This window comes from Oryx dammah, unplaced genomic scaffold (assembly GCF_014754425.2).
Source record: "Oryx dammah isolate SB20612 unplaced genomic scaffold, SCBI_Odam_1.1 HiC_scaffold_19, whole genome shotgun sequence".
Lineage (NCBI taxonomy): Eukaryota > Metazoa > Chordata > Mammalia > Artiodactyla > Bovidae > Oryx > Oryx dammah.
Window position 1 is genome coordinate 73,031,695 of NW_024070203.1, and position 21,568 is coordinate 73,053,262.

The 21,568-nt window shown below is 46.7% G+C and overlaps 1 protein-coding gene across 1 annotated transcript in view; it reads right to left on the minus strand.

The window, feature by feature from the left end:
• BAALC (BAALC binder of MAP3K1 and KLF4) overlaps positions 1–20,495 on the minus strand; it is an 89,360-nt gene extending 68,865 nt beyond the window's left edge. Inside the window, exon 1 of the mRNA XM_040261961.1 lies at positions 20,192–20,495. Coding sequence (XP_040117895.1) covers positions 20,192–20,351 — 160 coding nt within the window. The 5' untranslated portion in view covers positions 20,352–20,495. The remainder of the gene's footprint in view (positions 1–20,191) is intronic.
• Positions 20,496–21,568: the final 1,073 nt, after the last annotated feature.

Here is a 21,568-nt window from a genome sequence, read left to right on the forward strand (position 1 = left end):
AGAATCTGCCTGCCAGTGCAGAGGACAGAGGTTCAAACCCTGGTCCGAGAGGATTCCACATGCCTCAGAACAACTAAGCCCATGCACCACAACTATTGAGCCTGTGCTCTAGAGCCCATGAGTTGCAACTATTGAGCCCACGTGCCACAACCACTGAAGTCTACATGCCTAGAGCCCATGCTCTGCAATGAGAAGCCACCACAATGAGCAGCCTGAGCACCGCAACTACAGAAAACCCATGTGCAGCAATAAAGACCCAGCACAGCCATAAATAAATAAATCTTAAAAAAAAAAAAGAATTCATGTTTCCAGGGCAAGGGAGAAAGTCTGAGCAATGGCCACCAGCAGAGGCAAAGGATTTAGTTACCAGGGGAGGATGAACTGATACACCCAACAGGGGGTCCTTAGAAGAATCTATGTGACGGTACTACTAGAGTCTGGGTTGCATGGAACAATTTCGAGGACCCAAATTGGATTCTGGAGAGTCTCAGTGATCTCAGGAAAAAGAGGTGGCAGGAGATAAAGGAAGAAGTTATACTGAGTTCACTGTTGCTGGAAGATTTTCCAGTGTTTGGGTCAAAATGAATGGAGACATATTTGGATTCTTTTTTTTTTTTCTCTTCTTCCCTGATTGGCTTTCCTAAACTTCACCTGGCTCTGCTTAGCTTGATGATTTTCCAAAGAAATCAGATAGGCATCTTAAAAGTCAGCCAGAAAAATAAGACACAGATGTGTGCTACATAATGACATTTCATAGTGTTCAGAATTAAGACATACAGTAAATGAAACTTCCAAATAACAAATGGCACAGAGAACAAATTCTTGTTTCAGGGAGAATCACCTTCTGTTTCTCAAAGCACATTTCACTTCTAAGAACACTATGCCACATAGCAATATTCATCTGTGTTAGTTTCTCAGGGCTTCTGTTAACAAAGTACCACAAACTGGGTGGCTTGGAAGAAACAGAAACTCGTTTTCTCACATTTGTTTCAGAGGCTGGCAGTCTGAAATGAAGATGTTGGCAGAGCTAGTTCTTTCTGGAGGCCCTGAGAGAGCGCCTGTTCTATGTCTCTCTCCCAGCTTCTGGGAGTTGCTGGCGATCCTTGGTATTCCTGGGCTGGTAGAGGCATCCTCCAGTCGCTGCCTCTCTTCACGTGGTATTCTCCACTTTGTGTCTGCATCCAAATCTCCTTCTTATAAGGACGTTTGTCACTGGATCAGAGTTCACCTTAATCCAGTGCAAAATCACCTTCACTTGATTACACCTGCTAAGACCCTATTACCAAATAAGGTCACATTCACAGGGGTTAGGGTCACTGGGCCTTAGGACCTGAACAGATCTTTCTGCAAGTCTATCCACTATCTCATCCAATACAAAACCATCTGAACCATCAAATCCTTTTTCTATACTATAACCCAAGGTTTTACTTTTTTTTAAAACCAGGCTCAATGAACTCCAATTTTCCAAATGGAAAATGCTATAACTGCAATTGCAACTAGCTCTGTTCCACTCAAGCCCTTCAATAACATCTACTTCTATATCATCCCAACAGCAAAACCTGCACCAAAGAAAATTAAAACTTAGGTAACAAAATAAATAAATACTCATGGCATCATTTTGTGGCATAATTAGGGAGTCAAGTGACTCATCAAGGCAAAAGGATTACACTTCATCCAGAATTAGATTCTCAATTTGTCGTATGAACCAATCATTAGAATTAATCTCTAAGACATGTATTTTCAGAGTGCATTGGATTTAATCATCCTAATGTGTCCTGTGACTGTGGCAAGCTAAGTCAGTTTGGGCATTGTGGAATACAAATCCAGTTCAGATGTGTATTCAGAATTACACACACAGAAAGAGATTAAATAGATATGCTTTTCTTTTAAGAGGATTATTACCAAGCTTTTAAAGATGCCCAAGTACCTCATTAATTGTTAATGTGTTCACCGGGTTTGTACAAATTCAACAATCCAGAGACACATTCAAATATGTTTATTTAACCACTCTGGAGATTTTTAAAAAAGAAAATTGGGTCTTTCTGGATAACAGTAAATCACCATGCCGGCTATGGAAGAGCCCCTTGCCCGTGCCCTGCCCATATTCCAAAACATGGGGGGAGGTGGTCCCTCTCCACTCACCCCCAACATCGTCTCCACTTCAAGCCCTGATTCAAGGAGGTCCCTGGCAACACAGAAAGTGTTCCCAAGGTCTGAAAGAGCAGCCTGAGAAAGTAGGACTCTCTCCTCAATGATGAAGGAGTACTTTATGCCTCCTCCTTATTTATCTGCCTCCATCCCCTTTTATTCTCCCAAGGCTGATCAGAGTGCAGTGGAAATAATGGTCAGAAGGGGAAAAAAGTAACACAGGGAAATGGGAAAAGAGTGATTGGTTCCGCCTGGGGAGAACCCAGGGTGGTTTCACAGAGGGCATGTCTTCGGGGTTGGATTCGTACAAGAACGAGCAAACGTGAAGGTAAAATGTTCCATCTGAGCAAGCAAGACTCAAGACATAGAGAAGAAAAGAAAGGGCAGGCCGAGGAAGCATGTGAGGCTAGTGTGGAGCTGGAAGGGACAGAAGGTTCAAGCCAGAAGGCCATGGGCCTGGAAGGCCAGGCTGAAGTTTTCATCATCTGTTCAGTAAGAAACAGAGGTCACAAAGCACCCGGGGCGTGAGTGACAGGATCACATCCATGCTCCAGACAGACTCTGGCAGGAGTGTGCGGAATGACTGAAGAAATGAAAGGTCAGAAGTAAATGAGAGGACCTCCCCGCTGGCGCAGCGGATTAAAAAAAACAATCCACCTGCCCATGCAGGGGACGTGGGTTCAATCCCTGGTCCGGGAAGATTCCACATGAAGTAGAGCAACTATACACCTAGATTCCGTGCTTTGCAACAAGAGAAGCCACAGCAGGGAGAAGCCTGGGCACAAGGAAGAGCAGTCCCCACTCACTGCAACCAGACAAAGCCCGTGCACAGCAACAAAGACCCAGCAGAGCCAACGTAAATAAATATAAATGTGTTTCAAATGAAGTGAACGACAGTCTCAGCCTCCATGGAGGTAATCCCAGTCCTGCTTCCCACTGCCCCTGGAGTGAAGCTCACACTCTTGCCCATCACCCATGAGGCAGAGGCTACACATTCCGTCCCCTACACATATCTTCTCCTCCTACCCCTTCTCTCGGCTCCCTCCAGTCACATCAAGCTCATTCCAGCCTCAGGGCCTCTGCATTCACCGGGGCTGTCCAGGAGCCCGTGGGCCCCAACGTCCACAAGGCCCGCCCTGCTTTCCACTCACAGTTGAACTCACATATCGCTTCCTCAAAGAGGCCTTTCCTGAGTACCCAATCTGTTAGCCCCCACCCTATCCCCAGTTCCATCTCTTTCATTACCTAGGTGTTTTTTTTTTCCCCCCATGGTGCTTACAAATATCTAAAAATCACCTTGGTAATTACCATTACTATCAACATCACATCCCATCTGAACATAAGCTCCAAGAGCAGAGTCTCGTCTGTCTGATTCTCTTCTACAATATCTAAAGTAGTGGCCCCTACCACCCACAGTGGGTGCCAAAGAGTATTTGTGGAAAGGAAGGAAGGAAAGGAGAAAGATGATTGCTCACTAGCTGAGAAATCCAAAACAATTCAACTGAGCTTGTGGTCTGAGGAGAGACAAGCCTGGGATGATGAGAGAGGTGCCTGCCTTGCCACCAGATTGCCCCACGTGCAGGAAGGTCAATGGGAGGCTGTTCAAAGGTGGGCATGAAGGAAGCCCTGCATTAGGGCACTAGTCTGGGGCCTAAAGAAATCAATGCATTCCAAGAGGCATTTCAGAGACAGTCTGTGGGATTCACTTCCATATCAGATGTGCAAAAAGAGAGATAAAGGCGGGTGTAAAACAAAAATAACTCTGAAGTCTTGCACCCAGATAACCAGAGGATGACTGTGGTAAACAGACAGGGAATGCACAACAGGATAGGCAGGTGTGTAGAAGAGGTTAATTTGTTTGTGGGAAAATTGAACTGGAAGCACCTGGCTGACAGCAGGGCTTCCCCGGTGGCTCAGGGATAAAGAATCTGCCTGCAGCCACAGAAGACTCGGGTTCCATCCCTGAGTTGGCAAGATCCCCTGGAGGAGGGCATGGCAACTCGCTCCAGTATTCTTGCCCGGAGAATCCCATGGACAGGGGAGCCTGGCGGGCTCCAGTCTAAAGGGTCGCACAGTCAGACACAGCTGAAGCGACTTAGCACGTATGCACAGCTGACAGCAGCCAGATGTCTTTGGAGCAGTTGGAAATATGATGGTTTCCCCAGGAGTGAGCATGCTTAATGAGACAGAGCCTGGGAAGGACATGAAGAGCCACCTACCTCTAGGAGGAGGGTGAGGGGGAACCAGGAAAGAGGAGTCAAAAAGGGAAAATGAGGCAGAGGAAACACAAGCAGAGGTAGAAGGGAGACTCACCAGTGGTGGGGGTGGTGAAACCAAGGGAGAAGGTTGATTTTGCTCTTTGATGTGGGCAGAAGAGATTAGCCAGATCAACGCACTGCATAGAGCTCCGACTCTGCATTTACAATACCACTCTTTGTGATAAGAGTTTCAGTAGATTCGCAGGCACATAAATCTTCTATAATGCAATCTACTGCCTGTGAAGGAATCCATCTGGAGCCACGGGTTTCACCCCTGTGAGACCTGGGAAAATGGGGAACTGATGCAAATAGTAATTCCCGTGAGGCTCACTGCACCACAGTGATCAAGCCCTTTGTTTCTGACCCAGGAGTCTCCCGTCTTACCAGCTTCCAAGAGAGTGTCACAGGCTAACTAGTCAGGTAAGATCTCAGAACTTCCACAGTTGTTAAAACTGCCATGCTCTTCTAGAACCTTGCCGTTCCTTCTTCAAGGGGTGGTGTATAATTCCCTCCCTTTGAACCTGGCCAGGCTTGTGACTCACTTGCAAGCAAGAGAATGAAGATGTGACACCCCCATGAGCTCCAAGGCTAGGTCGTGAGAGTCAGTACAGCTTCTGCCTTTTTAGCTGGTACACGCGCTGGAGCTCAGAACAGTTTTGTAAACAATCTGACTGTCCCGAGGCCACCATGCTGTGAGGAAGCCCAAACTAGCCCATGCAGAAAGACCATATGGAGAAGCCCCCGGACTGTACTCAGAGGGAAATGCCCAGCCAGCTCCAGCTGCTCCACCCGAGAGCAAAACCCCAACAATTTCATTCACTAAATAACTATAGGGACTTTTTGCTCTTCAAAATATCTCAGTCATCTTCCAAGGATGAAGATTTGCAACCACTGCATATGGTCAAAAAAAAATAGGTCTAGAGACGTAAACAGATTGTATACGTCTGGGAAAAAGGCAATTTGCCCATAATCACATGAAAAGAACAGCAACCTCACTCACAGAGATGTACATTAAAACTACCCATTTTCTTACCCATTAAAGTGACAAAACTCCCTATGTTGGAGAGTATACTCCGTTGGCAAAAACATGGGACAACGGGCACTTCCAGACACTGCTAATGGGAAAGCAAAATGGTAGAAATCCTGTAGAGGGGGATCTGGCAATACCTGTTTGCATTCAGCCTTTGGCCGAGTCATCCCGTTTTTAATAATCTACCTAAAGATACATTAGAAGTGAAAAACACATGGACAAGACTAGTTGCCTAGTAAAAGTCTAGAAACAACCCCAATCAACTATGACACAGCCACAGAACGGAGTACTGCGTAGTTATAAAAAGAGAATGAGGAATTTATATACTGCTTTGAAGTGGTCTCTGGAGTATATTGTTGAGTGAAAAGGCCAAGGCACAAAACAGAGGGTATAGTATGCCACCTTTTATCTTTAAAAGGGAGAACATGTGACTGTGTGTGTGTGTGTGTGTGTGTGTGTACATACTGTGTAAATATATCAAAGTGAAAGTCACTCAGTCATGTCCAACTCTTTGCGACCCCATGGACTATCCCATCCATGGAATTCTCCAGGCAGGAATACTGGAGTGGGTAGCCTTTCCCTTCTCCAGGGGATCTTCCCAATCCAGGGATCGAACCCAGGTCTCCCACATTGCAGGCGCATTCTTTACCAGCTGGGCCTCAAGGGAAGCCCTAAAAGTATCAGACGAGGAGGACAAAGGGCATAGAGGGGCTAGAAATAGAAGTGAGACTTCTTAAATGGAGCTTGTTTTGCAGATTTGTCATTGGACCTATATAAAGTTTTTACCTAAGTATAAAACAAAATTAAACTAAATTTTTAAAAAGCAACAATTTGGCCACAAAGTGAACAAATGCACTTACTTCTAATAGCAAGTTGACAGCTTAACCATATACAGCAAGAAATTATTTCAGATTACTGTTAAACATAGCATTCTAACTATATAGTTCTATTATGCTATACCCTAAGGACAAAACCCCACAAAAATCTAAAAATATTTTCAGTAGCATATTGTTCGATATATAAAAAGTAAATAAGGACTTATAATGTTGTTAGGAACCAAGACTTTCAGCATCTAAAAAGAAAAGAATATAAAATAAAAAAATAAGGAAAGCCCTACAATTGAAAATTTTGAACTAATAATATCAATACAAATATCTCTTTAAAAAAGAAAACAACTCCTAGCTCTGTCCACTGCAAAGGTTCATAAACAACAAACCCAATAGCAATGAACACTCCAAGTGCCCAAGCTGAAGTCTCTAAATATCGTATTTCAATGAAAGGAATCAGGACTCCTCAGGGAAATGGTTAATTCCAAGACTAGCACAGGAAAAAATACAATATAAGTCTAGAAAAAATATCACAGCAGAAAGCAAGGACTATCAAAGACTACGGGAGTGTAAAAAGGAATCGAACTGAGAAGCTCCCTTTCATCAAAGACAGAACAGTTTAGAAACATATACACACATAGATAATAATACATGCAACAAACTAAAACTCATCAAATATGCTAAAAATCCATGAATTCATAATGATATTTCCACCTTTGGAGGAAACCAGGAAAAAAATTGGGAACTGATAATTAAGGGAAAGAAGTAGACATTTAACTGCCTTTTCAGGGAAACCAAAAGGGCAACAAGGAAAAGTTATTCTTTATAAAATATCTAATGAATGTTGAAGAAATGTTAGAATATCACCATTTAGCAATTCCTAATGAAATAACTGATGCGGGCAATGATTATCAATGACTGAAAGCTAATAAGGAACTTAACAGTGGATGGTTATTAGATTGTCACAGGCAATCTTAACAACAGAAAATTGAGAGATAGGCAGATAAACATCAACCAAACACAAAGTATGGATGTTGCTGGCATCCCAGTTCAAACCAACTGTATGAGGTCATGGGTGAGATTTGGCCAGTGATTGAATCTGGTTATATTAGCGGAATTTTCATCAATTTTTTAGGTATGCTAATGGTACTGCAGTTCAGTTGAAACACAGAATTGATGATATTACATTTCAACCTACAAAAATAACAGTTTCATATAATTCAACGTTGTATCTTTTTAAAAAGAATCCTTATGTTTTAGACAGCCATACTAAAGTATTTACGGATAAAGTTACACAACTTCCCAAACTTGCTTCAAAATAATCCAGTGGGTGAACGCAGATGGATGCAGAAAGGAGACAAGATTTGCTGTGTGTTGATAATGTTGAAGCTGGATGACGGTACAAAGGGATTCATTACACTGTTCTCCCAGTTTGAAGTATGAGTATTCATTTATATAGTTTTAAAGTTTTAACTTTTATGTAAGTTGAAATGTTAATGTTAGAAATGCCTGAGGATACTTCAATAAAAATAAGTAAACAAAATTTTTTAAAAACAAAAGAGAAAGTGCCTAAGGCTATGATTGTGGGGTTCCAGAACTGTTTTGAGCAATTGCAACCAGTTGGTATCTGCTGGGAAGCATCCATGCTCAACTGAAAATATAATTGGTGTATGGGTGTCTGCACGCATGTTTAAATCACCTTGTCATATGAGATTTTAATTCATTTCCCACTGCTGGCAGTGCAAGAGACCTCTGCACTGGGTCTCTGGGTTCGATCTCTGGGCCAGGAAGACCCCCTGGAGAAGAAAATGGCATTGCATTCCAGTATATGTGGCTGGACAATCCCACGGACAGAGGAGCTTGGCAGGCTACAGTCCACGGGGTCACAAGAGTCGGACATGACTTAGTGACTGAACCACCAAACCACATGCGATTTGGGGGTTCCAGGAATAATCAGCACTTGAGTTGTGAATTCACATGCAAAAGAGAAAAGGCGGTGGGCAAACTCTCCCTGGGCTCCTTTGTTAACATGTCTGGCAGCTTCTATTTAAATGATGCCTGCATGTTTTCTGAAGCCATATGTAATGGCTAGACACCCCTGCCTCTACAAAGGAAACACCTGATTCAGAAAAGTAAACATCATAACAGCAACCAGCTAACCAGAACCATCATCAACCATATGGTGAGCAGAGCTTAGAGAGACACAGCAACTTTTTAAACACCCCAACTCTGACCTTACAGCCCATGGCAGAAACTGGGTGTTAAGGAATGGTGAGCAGAGCTTGGAGAGATACAAGGAAATGGCTGATTATTCCTCTCACCTCCCAGCAACAGCTCCATACCCACAGAAGCAGCACAGGATGCAGCTGGGAAAAAGCCTTTCAGGCCACAGCAGCTGCCTCGCGGCTCTGAATCAACGGCGACCTGTGATGAAGGGACAGAAGGATTCCAACATTCCTGGAGACCCAAGGCAGGGACACCTCCTGAGAGAACCAGGAACCCCAACTTTACTCTGGGTGATGCTGCGACAAGGTTTTCTTCCCAAATCCCACTCAACCCAAGAGGGCGTGTGTGCACGCTAAGTCGCTTCAGTTTTGTCCAACTATGCAATCCCATGGATGCAGCCCGCCAGGCTTCCCTGTCTTTCACTATCTCCGGGAGGTTGCTCAACTCATGTCCATTGAGTCGGTGATGCCATCCAATCATCTCATCCTCTGTTGTCCCCTTCTCCTCCTGCCTTCAATCTTTCCCAGCATCAGGATCTCTTCCAATGAGTTGGCGCTTCACATGAGGTGGCCACAATACTGGAGTTTCAGCTTCAGCATCAGTCCTTCCAATGAATATTCAGGGTTGATTTCCTTTGGGATTGACTGGTGTGATACGCTTGCAGTCCAGGGGACTCTCAAGAGTCTTCTCCAACACCATAGTTCGAAAGCGTTCAGCCTTCTTTATGGTCTAACTCTCACATCCATACATGCATACTGGAAAAGCCATAGCTTTGACTAGACAAATTTTTGTAATGCCTTTGCTTTTTAATACGCTGTCTAGGTTTGTCATGCCTTTTCTTCCAAGGATCAAGTGTCTTTTAATTTCATGGCTGCAGTCACTGTCCACAGTAATTTTGGAGCCCAAGAAAATAAAGTCTGTCACTGTTCCTGCTTGGCAGGCAGATTCTTTACTACTGAGCCACTGGGAAAGCTGCATAATAAGATACCTAATACTTTAATGACCTAATGTTATCAGGGACACCTTACTGGTCTTTCAAAACTGCCTTCCAGGTGAGAAAAGCACTTAATCCTATTTATTTGCTCATTCCACAAACATTGTTTCAGGGCTTACTGTATGTGCTGAGCTTGCCAGAGATGTGCTTGAGGGCGAGGACCAGTAGCTGCAAACCTTGTTCTTCTCTCCCTTCCACTCTGCCTTTGGGATGAAAGACACTGGCTCCTAAACCTGACTCAGCCTCAGAATCACAGGAGTGAGCATTGGTACATGGCCAAGCTCACTGATTTATGCATCTTTTCCTTTGGCGGCTCCAGTGCTAAAAACAGCAAAGTTGAGTAGCTGCAACAGAGATCGGTGGCCCACTTAGCCTGAAATGTTTACCATCTGACCCTTCACAGAAAAGTTTTCCCAGCCTCTGATCTAGAATCTCCCTTCTGTATGAGAGGTCCAAGCATCACTCGGGAGCTTATTAGAAACGCAGGATCTTGGCCCCACCACTGACAGACGGAATGCCACTCAGTGCGGACCTAAAGAAGCTATTAAACGGGCAGGAGTTCTGGCCCCACCCGCCTACCGTATCTGAAGCCCCAGGGTTGGGGTGCAGGCTTTATTTTAGGATCCCCAAGAGAACCTGATGTGCAGCCCTTGGGCAAAGTGCCTCACCTCCCTGACTTCCCCAATCTGTAAAATGGGGTAACAGCACGAGGTACCGAATACACAAGGCCTGGCACGTCCTCTGCACAGTTTACCAGAAGCCATGCTCACAGGCAGGGGTTGTGACTATGAGTGCTGGCACACACATCATCTCCCAGCAGGCAAATCTGAGCCTGACTGCTACGATGACTGTCCTTGCGAAGCAATTCTTGGACGTAATAATCTACTGTGGCCTTGTGGTCAAACACGGCTGTTGTTTATGGAGATGTTTAAGCGTGAATGGTCCCTCCTATGATCGGCACCAGCCCATCGCCACTTCCCTTGTAACTGCCGCTGCACCCTGTTGTTATGACGACCGGTTTCACAAACAGCCCTGCTATTTTCTACAAATCCTTTCGATTTCCCCATGCCCTACAGTCCAGCCGGCCTAGAGACAATAGTGGGGTAATTTTTTTTTTTTAACTTTCACAGGAAATACTGTCAGTTCTTTAAACGAGCCAACTGGCTGGCTGCTGCTCCCCTAGCAGAAGCCCCCAGCCCAGGCCTTACAGTCACCCGGCACAGTGAACCTGCACAAATGTTCCCACTCATTGGAAATGGGTGCCACAGAGGACCTGTGGGCACATCAACTTCCGGCTGGCATCAACTGTACAAGAAAATGAAGCAGCAAAGAAAGAAGTGGCCACCACATGTCTGTGTACACAGCACAGAGTCTGATGTCAAGAGACCGTTTCAAAAGATTTCAATTTGAGTTATTGCTGCATTATTTCTGAGATTAGCTCAATATTGGCACACGTAACTTTTTCAGCAAATATTCACCTTTATGAATTCATTTGACACGGGGGAATGCTGAAAACAATGATTATTAGAATGTGTTATTACTGCAGCAAACTCTTAACGCCAGCCATTATGGTATCTGGGTTTCTGGCAGGCCTGCCTCCCCCTCACTTCCTCCCGCTTTGTTCCTGCTAATCCTCTCTCCTCTCTGACACAGTCTTAGGATTAAAGGTACAGCACCTGCTTGCAGTCTACCTAGTCTCTGCTCTCCCCTTTTCCCTCTTGGCACAAGGACCCACTACTTTTAAGGTGTCATGAACCCAGCTAAAAGTTTTGACTTCCTAGACTCTAGAAGCCTGTGACAGCCATATAACATGCTTCTGGACAATGAGAAGTGTAAGCAAATTTACTGGGTCCTGAGAAATCTACTGTTTTACAGATTAAAAAAAAACAACAACAACAAAAAACGAACTTAGGTGGAATGCTCCTTTCTACATTTTCCCCTTCTTCCTATCTAAAATAAGATGTCATAGTAACTTGCAACTATGAGGATGAAATCCACACACCAAGGATGGCAAAATAATAAGCTCAAAGAGCCCAGGTCCTGGATAGCAGCCTTAAGCGGTGGTGTGGCTCCTGACCTCCAGACTTTCTGTTAAGTGGGAAAGATAATGGAACCTCTTGTGATGGCCTCACCTATTGTTACATCAAGAAGCAACCCCATCAGTGCACTGAGAATCCAAACAGGCAGATGTTAGGAGAGAGGATGGCTAAAGACATTTAAAAATGCTGAAGTGGCAAGAAGGATGCACAGCAGGTGACTGGAAGGAAAGATGAGAGAATTCACAGCAAGTCTTCGATGTTTTTAGCATTCAGAGGGCAAGAAACAATAATGTTGGGAGTGTCACATACAGACTAAAACAGCATATTAATAAGGAATTAATAGAACTGCCAAGAACTGGTAAGAACACTGAGATTCCAGGCATGAACCACTATTGGATGCAATCACCAACACTCATCACTTTCAACAGCAACTCTGGGCAACTCAGAAACAGAGGAGGGGTGACCCTGGGTTTGAAGTTGGCACAGTAAGCTCAGGGCAAGACTGAGGAGGTAAAGGGATCCTGGGTGCCAGGAGAGGCAGCACTGAAACACAATGTACGTCCTTCATATTTGTGAGCACAGTAATTCTGCAACGACTCCCATCCTACAGTGTGGAAACCGAAACCCAGAGAAGCTAAGAAACTTGCTCAAGTCACACACTTGGGAAATGTCTGTTGTTAAAGTCTAATTCCTTAACCACCAAACTATACTATCTGCAAGCAAAATAACAAGGAGGAGGAGGATGATGAAGAGAAAGGTCAGGACATGGTTACATGAGAAGGAGGCTGTAAACAGAGAGACAGGTCTGGCGAGGTGGTGCGGTGTGTGTGGCTGTCTCAGGCTGCTGCAGTGACTGAGAAGAGAAGGGCAAGAACTTTGGGACTGGATTTCCAGGCTGAAGGGCATCTTGTTAGGAGCAGCTGACTCAGCCTTGCCCAACTGGCTGTTAACATGCCTAGAAGACAGAAAAAACCAAGACTAACAACAATCCCTAAAGTGAAGACTAACAGACAACCGAATCCAGAATCTAGGAGAAATGGGCACTATTCGTAGAGCAGATGGACTAGATTAAGAAAAATCTACCGCTTCCTGGCTTTGCTTCATAACACAGAAGCCACATGGCAAGATGTAGGCAGACAGTACGTACCCCATCTGACACAGAGACCCAGAGCTGGAGCGTATGACAGTACATATCCCATCTGACACAGAGACCCAGAGCTGGAGCGTATGGGGTTGAAGCAACCCCAACCTGCATGACTTCGTGGGCATTTGAGACTCAGACAGAGAGCTGGTCCACACACACATCATGTTCCTACATCCACAAAGCAACCACAAATCCCAGAAAACAGCTGGGCAGAATGTAAAACAGCATCCTCAACCTGAGCGAATTGTAGGGAGGCGGAAAGGAGGTGGAAGGGACGTGAAGGGATTTACACACAGTGGATTCACACTACTCGTTAGCCTAGTATGTAATTTGTTGTCGTTGTTGAGTCTCTTTTGCGACCCCATGGACAGAGGGGCCTGGCAGGCTCCAGTCCATGGGGATTCTCCAGGCAAGAATACTGGACTGGGTTGCCATTTCCTTCTCCAGGGGACCTTTTTGACCCAGGGATTAAACTTGCATCTCCTGCATTGGCAGGCGGATTCTTTTACCACTGAACCACCAGGGAAGCCTGCAGTATGTAATTAACCTGAATTCAACTACATTGCTTAGAAGAAAAAAAAAAAAGGAAGAAAAATCCCTTCACCCATCCATGGTCTTCACCGCCTGCTCTTCCCCTATTCCACCTAGACTTTGGCTGTCACCATCTGTAACTAAGGGGCTTCCTAGGTGGTGCTAGTGGTAAAGAACCTGCCTGTCAATGCAGGAGAACTAAGACACGATCCAATCCCTGGGTCAGGAAGATTCCCTGGAGGAGGAAATGGCAACCCACTCCAGTATTCTTGCCTGGAAAACCCATGGACAGAGGAGCCTGGGCGGCCTACAGTTCATGGGGTGTCAAAGAGTTGGACACGAAAGTGACTTAACACACCATCTGTAACTAAATATTTTTTTGAACACAAGGAGAAAAAAGTTTTTTTTTCCCCCTTGGCCTTTGGGCTTCCAAGCAACTTGAAGGCTCTTTTACATATCCCTCAACCAAACTTTAAACATAACCCCTACAGAAGCTGCAACACACACCACATACGCCTAGATTCAGGACCTTAAGGATGAAACCTAAATGGAGGCGTGTTTCCTTCTGTGTGCTTCTCTGCACTTTTTAAATTCTCTGAAGGAATATACACTGCATTTGAAACCAGGAAAAAAGATTATTCTGCCCAAAGACTGCTCCATCTATAACAAGCCCATCAGGTGAGTGGGATGCAGGTGATTCTCTGGGCAGCTCCGGCAGCCCTGCCCGGGGGCACTCAGCACCGGCAGGGGTGGCATCTGTGCCACAGGGCTGTGGGCATCACTTCAAGGACTTGCGTTCTCGCCTTGAGAATGCTGGCAGGAGGCTCCCACTCCAAGTGGTTTATATTTTCAAATAAGCCAAAGACAGATGGGGTGGAGGAGGGCCCTAAATTTGTGCTCAGTAGTTAGCACTGCCCTGGATTTAGAAACAAGAGATCTGGATTCTAACCTGGGTGCTTCTATTTCCTGGATAGGTGACCCCACTCAATCTCTTTTATTATTTCTATTGTTATTTTTTTTTAATTTTCTTCATAGTTGATTCACAATGTTGTGTTTAAACCATTCAGTCTCTTAAGCTCACTAAGCCTCAGTTTTTCCTCATCTAGTAGATGTTGATAGCAATGACGTATGAGGTTTAGAGTTATGAATACTAATGTCTCTTATTCGTGTCCGACTTTTTGGGACCCCATAGACTGTAGCCCAGCAGGCTCCTCTGTCCATGGGATTCTCCAGGCAAGAACACTGGAATGGGTTGCCATCTCCTTCTCCAGGGAATACTAATATCCCCAAAGAAAAATGCTCACTTATAGTAGATGCTCAGTAAATGCTATTTGAATATAAATGACAAAGAAAGAGATGCAATCTCAGAAGGAGGTGTGAAGTAGTAACCACAGAAATCCTTCTGCTATTTCCAAATGTTCAGTGTCTGGGCTCACAAGAACATTTCTATCGGTTTTCTGTGGCTGTAACAAAGTACCACAAACTGGGGGGCTTAACAGAAATGTCTCGTCACAGTTCTGGAGGCTAGAAGTCTGAGACCAAGGTGTTGGCAGGGTTAATTTCTTCTGTGGGCTGTGACAGAGACTCTGCTTCATGCCTCTCCGGCAACTTCTGCTGGCTGGCTGGCCATCTCTGGCCTTCCTTGCCTTCAGTGTCTGCCTTCGTCTTCACATGGCCTTCTCTCTGAGTGTCTGTCTATGTGTCCACATTTCCCTTTTCATAAGGACACCAGTCACATTGGATTATAGCCTACTGTAATGACCTCATTTTAACATGATTACTTCTGTAAGAACTCTATCTCCTGAAAAGGTTACATTTTGGAAGAGAACATAGGCAGAACATTCTCTGACATAAACCCATAAATTGTACCAATGTTTTCTTAGCTCAGTCTCCCAAGGCAATAGAAAAAAATAAAAATAAACAAATGGGACCCAATCAAACTTATAAGCTTTTGCAGAGCAAAAGAAATCAAAACCAAAACAGAAAGACAACCTATGGACTGGGAGAAGATATTTGCAAGTGATGCAACCAACAAGTACTTAATTTCCAAACTATATAAACAGCTCATTAAATGCAATAATAAAAAACCAAACAACCCAATCAAAAAAATGGGCATAAAAAGATATTTCTCCAAAGAAGATATTCAGATGGCTTGACAGGCACATGAAAAATGATCAACATCACTAATTATTAGACAAATGCAAATCAAAACCACAATGAGGTACCACCTCGCACCAGTCAGAGGAACCATGATCAAAAAGCCTCCAGATGACAAGTGCTGCAGAGGGTGTGGAGAAAAATGAGCCTTCTTACACTGTTGGTGGGAATGCGAATTGGTATAGCCATTATGAAGAACAGTATGTGTTATGGTCTATTACAGACTGGGACCTGGTGGACCAGAGTCCACGAAAAGAGAGAGAGAGAGAGCAGTATCTCTCGGGTTACGTAGAAAACCAATAAAGCCCACACACAGGACTTGTATTGCTCACAAAGGCACAGGGTGTCCTCTCAAGGAGGTCTTGAAAGCCGGGCGAGAAAGTGAGCTCGGCAGGTTTTCCCGCTCCAATGAGAATGAAGACAGAAAGGCCGCGGGGGACCCAAGTCTCTAGTGGAGCTCCCAGGCTAATCCAAAAGATGGACGTGGGAACAAGCCAGTGTGACCGCTGCTCTCACAGGGCTGGACAAAGCGCCTGGAGAGCCTGGGGCAGGACAGGCGGCCACCCGGGAGACCAGAGTTGTGAGAGGTGAGATTCCCAGATGTTGATGAAAGGCCCGGGTTTGTTGCCACCTGTTTCTTGAAGTCATTTTTGCAAAACCACCCTTAAAACAAATGGGCTTGTGTTTGGCAAAGGGGGTGTAGAGAGGTGGGGAGGTTTTCTTACTATGCAACCCACTAGGTGGACGAGAACCTGAAAAGGAAGAGCGGGTAGAACTCTTGAGGAAAGGAAACATCAACTCTGGGGACTACAGGAAGAACGAAATGGACACAGAAACATTTTAGGAGATGTATTCATTCAAGAGAGATCGCTTGAGGTCCTACTGTGGCCAGGCCCAGTGTTAGGAGCAGGACTACAATGGCCAGTGGAAAGACCCCTTCCCTGTCATTCCCAAGAGTACAGGCCTTAATCAATAATTATCTGACTGTCTTGTAATAACCTAAATGGAAAAGAATCTGAAAAAGGATATATATACACACACACACACATATGTATTACATATTGCTGCTGCTGCTGCGTTGCTTCAGTCATGTCCGACACTGTGCGACCCCAGAGACGGCAGCCCACCAGGCTCCCCCTTCCCTGGCATTCTCCAGGCAAGAACCCTGGAGTGGGTTGCCATTTCCTTCTCCAATGCATGAAAGTGATAAGGGAAAGTGAAGTCGCTCAGTCGTGTCCAACTCTTAGCGACCCCATGGACTGCAGCCCACCAGGCTCCTCTATCCATGGGATTTTCCAGGCAAGAGTACTGGAGTGGGGTGCCATCGCCTTAGGTTGGCCAAAAAGTTCATTTGGGCTTTTCTGTACCATCTTACGAAAACAGTTTTTGACCAACCAAACATATATATATATATAATCACTTTGCTGTACATTTAAAGCTAATACAACATTGTAATTTAACTATACTCCAATTCTAAAAACTGTTTGAAAATATTACCAAGTGGTAACAGGTCTATAGGTCGAGCTGGCGGAGAGGGAGGCTTATCCATCACACAGTCAGAGGTCAGTTCTCCACAGGCGCCCTCACTCAGGGAGGGGATCAGGGGTCATCAGCTGTGTGCGGCCTGCAGGGGCAGTCCTGTTTCCGCAGGAAGGTCTCCTGCAGGGGTCTGTGCACACGGGCCCCTCCCTAGGCAGAATGAATGCCTCAGTTCTCTGCACTCCCCTAGCTCCCTCCCCTCCTGCTGTTCTAGACCGCCCCTTGGAGGAGTCTGCTGCTGATGCTACTGCTAAGTCGCTTCAGTTGTGTCCGACTCTGTGTGACCCCATAGACAGCAGCCCACCAGGCTCCCCCGTCCCTGGGATTCTCCAGGCAAGAACACTGGAGTGGGTTGCCATTTCCTTCTCCAATGCATGAAAGTGACAAGTGAAAGTGAAGTTGCTCAGTCGTGTCCGACTCTTAGCAACCTCATGGACTGCAGCCTACCAGGCTCCTCCGTCCATGGGAGTTTCCAGACAACAGTACTGGAGTGGGGTGCCATTGAGGAGTCTAGGTTAAACTTATTCAGGTAAGCAAACATCAGCAGCAAGAGATGTAAGGCAGAGAAAGGGGGAGGAAACTTAGGAAGACTGGACAGGAGGAGGGCAGGTTTAGATCAAGCACCTACTCATTCAGAGGACCCCAATGGGCGGCTCCACAGTGTGCTATGAGTCCACTCCCTGCACTCAGAACTCCTGAGGCTGGGATGGCCAGAATAAAAAGTGGTTTCAATGTGATACTAAAAGAGAGTGACCAGAGGCCCAGAAAGAAAGGACTCTTGAGGACTGAGGGAGCTGGGGGCAAGAAGTGTGAAGGGACTGGGAGGCTATGCAGTGCAGACTGGACAAATCCCATCTGCCTTGAACAGAGACCCCCTCCAGCTCCAGAATTCTAGCCATGAAGCCATTAGTGATGATTTTGTTGTTGTTTAGTCACTCAGTTGTGTCCAACTCTTTGCGACCCCATGGACTATAGTCTGTCAGGCTCCTCTGTCCATGGGATTTCCCAGGCAAGAATACCAGAGTGGGTTGCCATTACCTTCTCCAGGGGATCTTCCCAACCCAGGAATTGAACCTGTCTTTCCTGAGCTATCAGGGAAGCCCAGTGATGTTTTTACAATCTGAACTATCCTAAATCCTGGTTTTCCTTTTGTCCCCCCCATCAGAAAAGAGTTGATGGGAACAGGAAAATGTGGCGTCTGGCTTCTTACCACAGCACAATCACTGTGGACCAAGGCAGTGCCCCCCAGAAGCCTGGAATTGAATTAATAGGTGGCACACGGGCAGAGGGTGGGTAAGACTCCGGGAGTAGGAGGGAAGAAAAAAATAAAGAACGCTGGCTAATCTCCCAGGGTGACTGAAGCCCAGGGAATGCTTGGTTCCATGCTGACCTTCAGAAATGTTTCCTCTCCTCTGAGGCTGACAGAAATTTCTAGGGAATTGAAATGATCCTGCCCATCTAAAAGTCTTGCCAATTTTAGGGCGCTGTTCTGAGACAGCAGTTGAGCCATTCCTGTGAATGACTCAGGTCTTCAGGACCACCCACCTGGCAGGGCTGTCCCACGTATGGCAGGGTACCACGAATGAGCGTGATTGTCCCAGATACCACCTGTTGCAGATCTCATGATGCATGACGGGACATGACTCAGGATGGCAGAGTAATAAGCATTGGAAACAAATTAATATGGACATATTTAGCCATCCCATAATAACTCTCCCACACTTGTACACATGGACACATACACTTCCTGTCACCAAGGCAACCATTCCCTGAAGCTGTATTTTGTTCTTTTCCACGTTAGATATTTTTAACCTTACTTCCTAGGAGTGTAGCTCTGGTCTTTTGAGTCTCTCCTGAGGAAGTACCTCAGTACACCTCCTTGGGACATGCTGTTACATCTAACATTTTCCAGGTCAGTTTTGAAGGCTTATGTCTTATCCTCCTTCTGACATGGAATTCAGCCAACACACCATTTGTAAATGCACTGAAAGCATCAGCAACACAAAATGACCATTACGATTGCTACTGTGAGTCAGAGGAATTAGAGACAAAGGTAGCGTTTGCCTTGCAGTTTTCCCCTGACAATCCTCACTTTACAAAAGGGGTAGGGGGAATCACAAAGTTCGTGTGAAAAAGGAGCCAGCTTGGTTCCAAAAGATGGAGACAGAGTCTCGGGATTAAAAGGGACAGCTCTTATTTTGGAGGCAGGAATTTAGGACTAAGGATGGTTTAAGAGCAGTTGACATTTCTTTCCTCCTCCTTATAACATATGTTACTCTTCCGATTAACCTCATTTGCTATTTTAGATTTCAATATTTCAAAATGCCAGCAACACAAAGGGGTCAGGAAACAGTTAAAACATTCATATACAAATATTGATATGGCTTTTGACAACATCCATGTAATAAGCAGGGAAGTTTTTTCCTTTTAACATCATCAACGCGTTCATGATTAAAGGTCAGTCTGTGCCAACAGTTAAGCTAATTTCATCTCTACGCTACAATTATTACTCTCTGCTTAAAAAAAAAAAAAAAAATCTTATTTGTCACCGGTCCAAAAAGTTCTTTGCATGTCCTTCGGTCAGATTTCTGCCAGAGGGGGAATGGTACGAGTATTTAATTTACAGTAGTAATCCACTCTCATGCCCTGCCTGTTATTAAGCGTCGGGGCACGGTGGAGTGGAGAGGAAGTCTTCACTAGGAAACAACTGCTTGTAAAGTAGCTTAAGTGCAGAACTGGTGATGGTGCGGCCGGCATTTATTATGCCCTGAACTAGGGCTCTGGTTTTCAAAAACCCGAGACAGGAGAAAAGGTAGGCGCCACGAGGAAGACTGCACCCAGGTAATCTGGGTCAGTCTATACATCAACGGAGAGAGGGGCAAGAGGCCAGTGGATGGAGAGCCCTGGCTGGGTGCACAGTGGCCAAAACCCGGCGGCGGCGCATCCCGAGGGCTGGAGGCGTGGGTGGGCTGCGGAGAAGGCGTGCGAGCCGGGCGCGCTGTCCTCCCGCCCCATCCGACCCTGCCAATGAGCGGGCACCGGCGGGGGCCCGGAGTGCAGGGTTCCCCCGAGGCTCGGGGACTAACTCAGCTTCCCTGAGGGTCTCTGGGTGGCCCACCCCCTCCCCGGGCCTGGGCGGGTCAGTCACAAGGCAGGTCCCGTCTGTCTGTCTGTCTGCCTGTCTCCCGCCTCCCCCTCCCACCGCCGCCGCCGCCGCCGTTCCGCACCGAACGCTGCGGGGGTCTGGGCTGGCCCTGGCGCCCCGCTGCCCCCGCCGCCCGGGGCCGGGCGCACTCACCGGCGTGCAGGCCGCCCGCCTCGGGGCCGCAGTCCGGGGCGGCGTTGCTGGGCGGCGCGTCCGAGTCGGTGTAGGTGAGCCAGGTGGACTCCGTCTCCCGAGTCCAGCTCTCGTAGTAGCGGGGCTCGATGGCATCCGCCCGGCTCCCGCCGCAGCCCATCGTCCCTCCCGCGCTGCGGGCGCGCCCAGCGGCCGCTGGGTTTTTGGTTCCGGCGGCGGCTCAGCCCTGGCGGCGCAGCCCCAGCCCGCGAGGAGGCGGCAGCGGCGGCGGCGGCGGCGGCTGCATCGGATCCCCGCGCCAGCTCGCCAGCCCGCCCGCCCGCGCCGCAGCCAGGCGCCCGCCAACCCCTCCGCCGCGCCCACTCCCCGCGCCCCTCCTCTCCTCCTCCAAGGCCCTCCCCTTCCCCACCTCTCGGCCCCCTGCCGCCCCTCGCCGCGCTCCCTACCCGTCCCCGATTCAAACTCTCCCCCGCATCCTCCCCGGGGCGCCCAGCCGACCGGGGGACTCAGGAGCGACGGCCTGGGAATGGGAGGGGGGCCAGGGGTGGACGTCCCTCCGGGGGTTCAGCCCCTCCAGCTGTGGTTATGGCCCCCAGGCTCTTGCGCATCCATCCACTCCCCCTTACTTATTCCTTCATGCCTTCTTCCTCTCTCCTTCCCTCTCTCCCTCCCTCCCTTCCACATTTGTTCCACTCAAACATCCCGGGGAACCTTGGAAGGGACTCTCAAGCTTTCTGGCCACTTGTTTCTAAAGCAATGGAGCTGACGACCCAGAACCAGGAAAAGAAACTATTGCTGTTAAGAATGAAGGAAGAATCAGAGCCCCTGCCGCTCCTACTTGGTTTGGGAAGCAGGGAGTAGGGCCTTATAATTTCTGAGAGAGTTGGACCGGACTCTGTGTCGCTAACACCCTTTCCAGTTCTGAGACTTTGAACTTTGGTCTCAAGAAAGCAAAAGAGCATCAGGAACCTCAGGGAACTCGGAGCAGTCCCTCTGGGTCGTCTGTTAAGGCATGGCTGGCTTCCCTCCAAATCCATTGGTGGCCTTGATATTCCCAGGGTTCGTACCCCAACTGTCAGCCTTTCATTCCGTGGTGCACGCTCAACTCTGTGTGCTTGATGGGAGCACTCCTCGAGCTCAGACTTGGGTAAACCAAAGAATTCCCTTGTCCCAAAGGAACCAGAACACACTGGGAAAGGAAGGAAACTGCCTTAAGGAGACAGCTAAGAAAGAAGGGTTGAAAGAATAAATCCTCAATGACTAGGCTCTGGCAGAACTTCATAGTGTTGAATAAATATTGTTTTCATTCTTCCAAAAGTATACATATATTATTTTTTTAGTCAAAATATATCTGATGTACAGTAGGAGGTTAGTTTC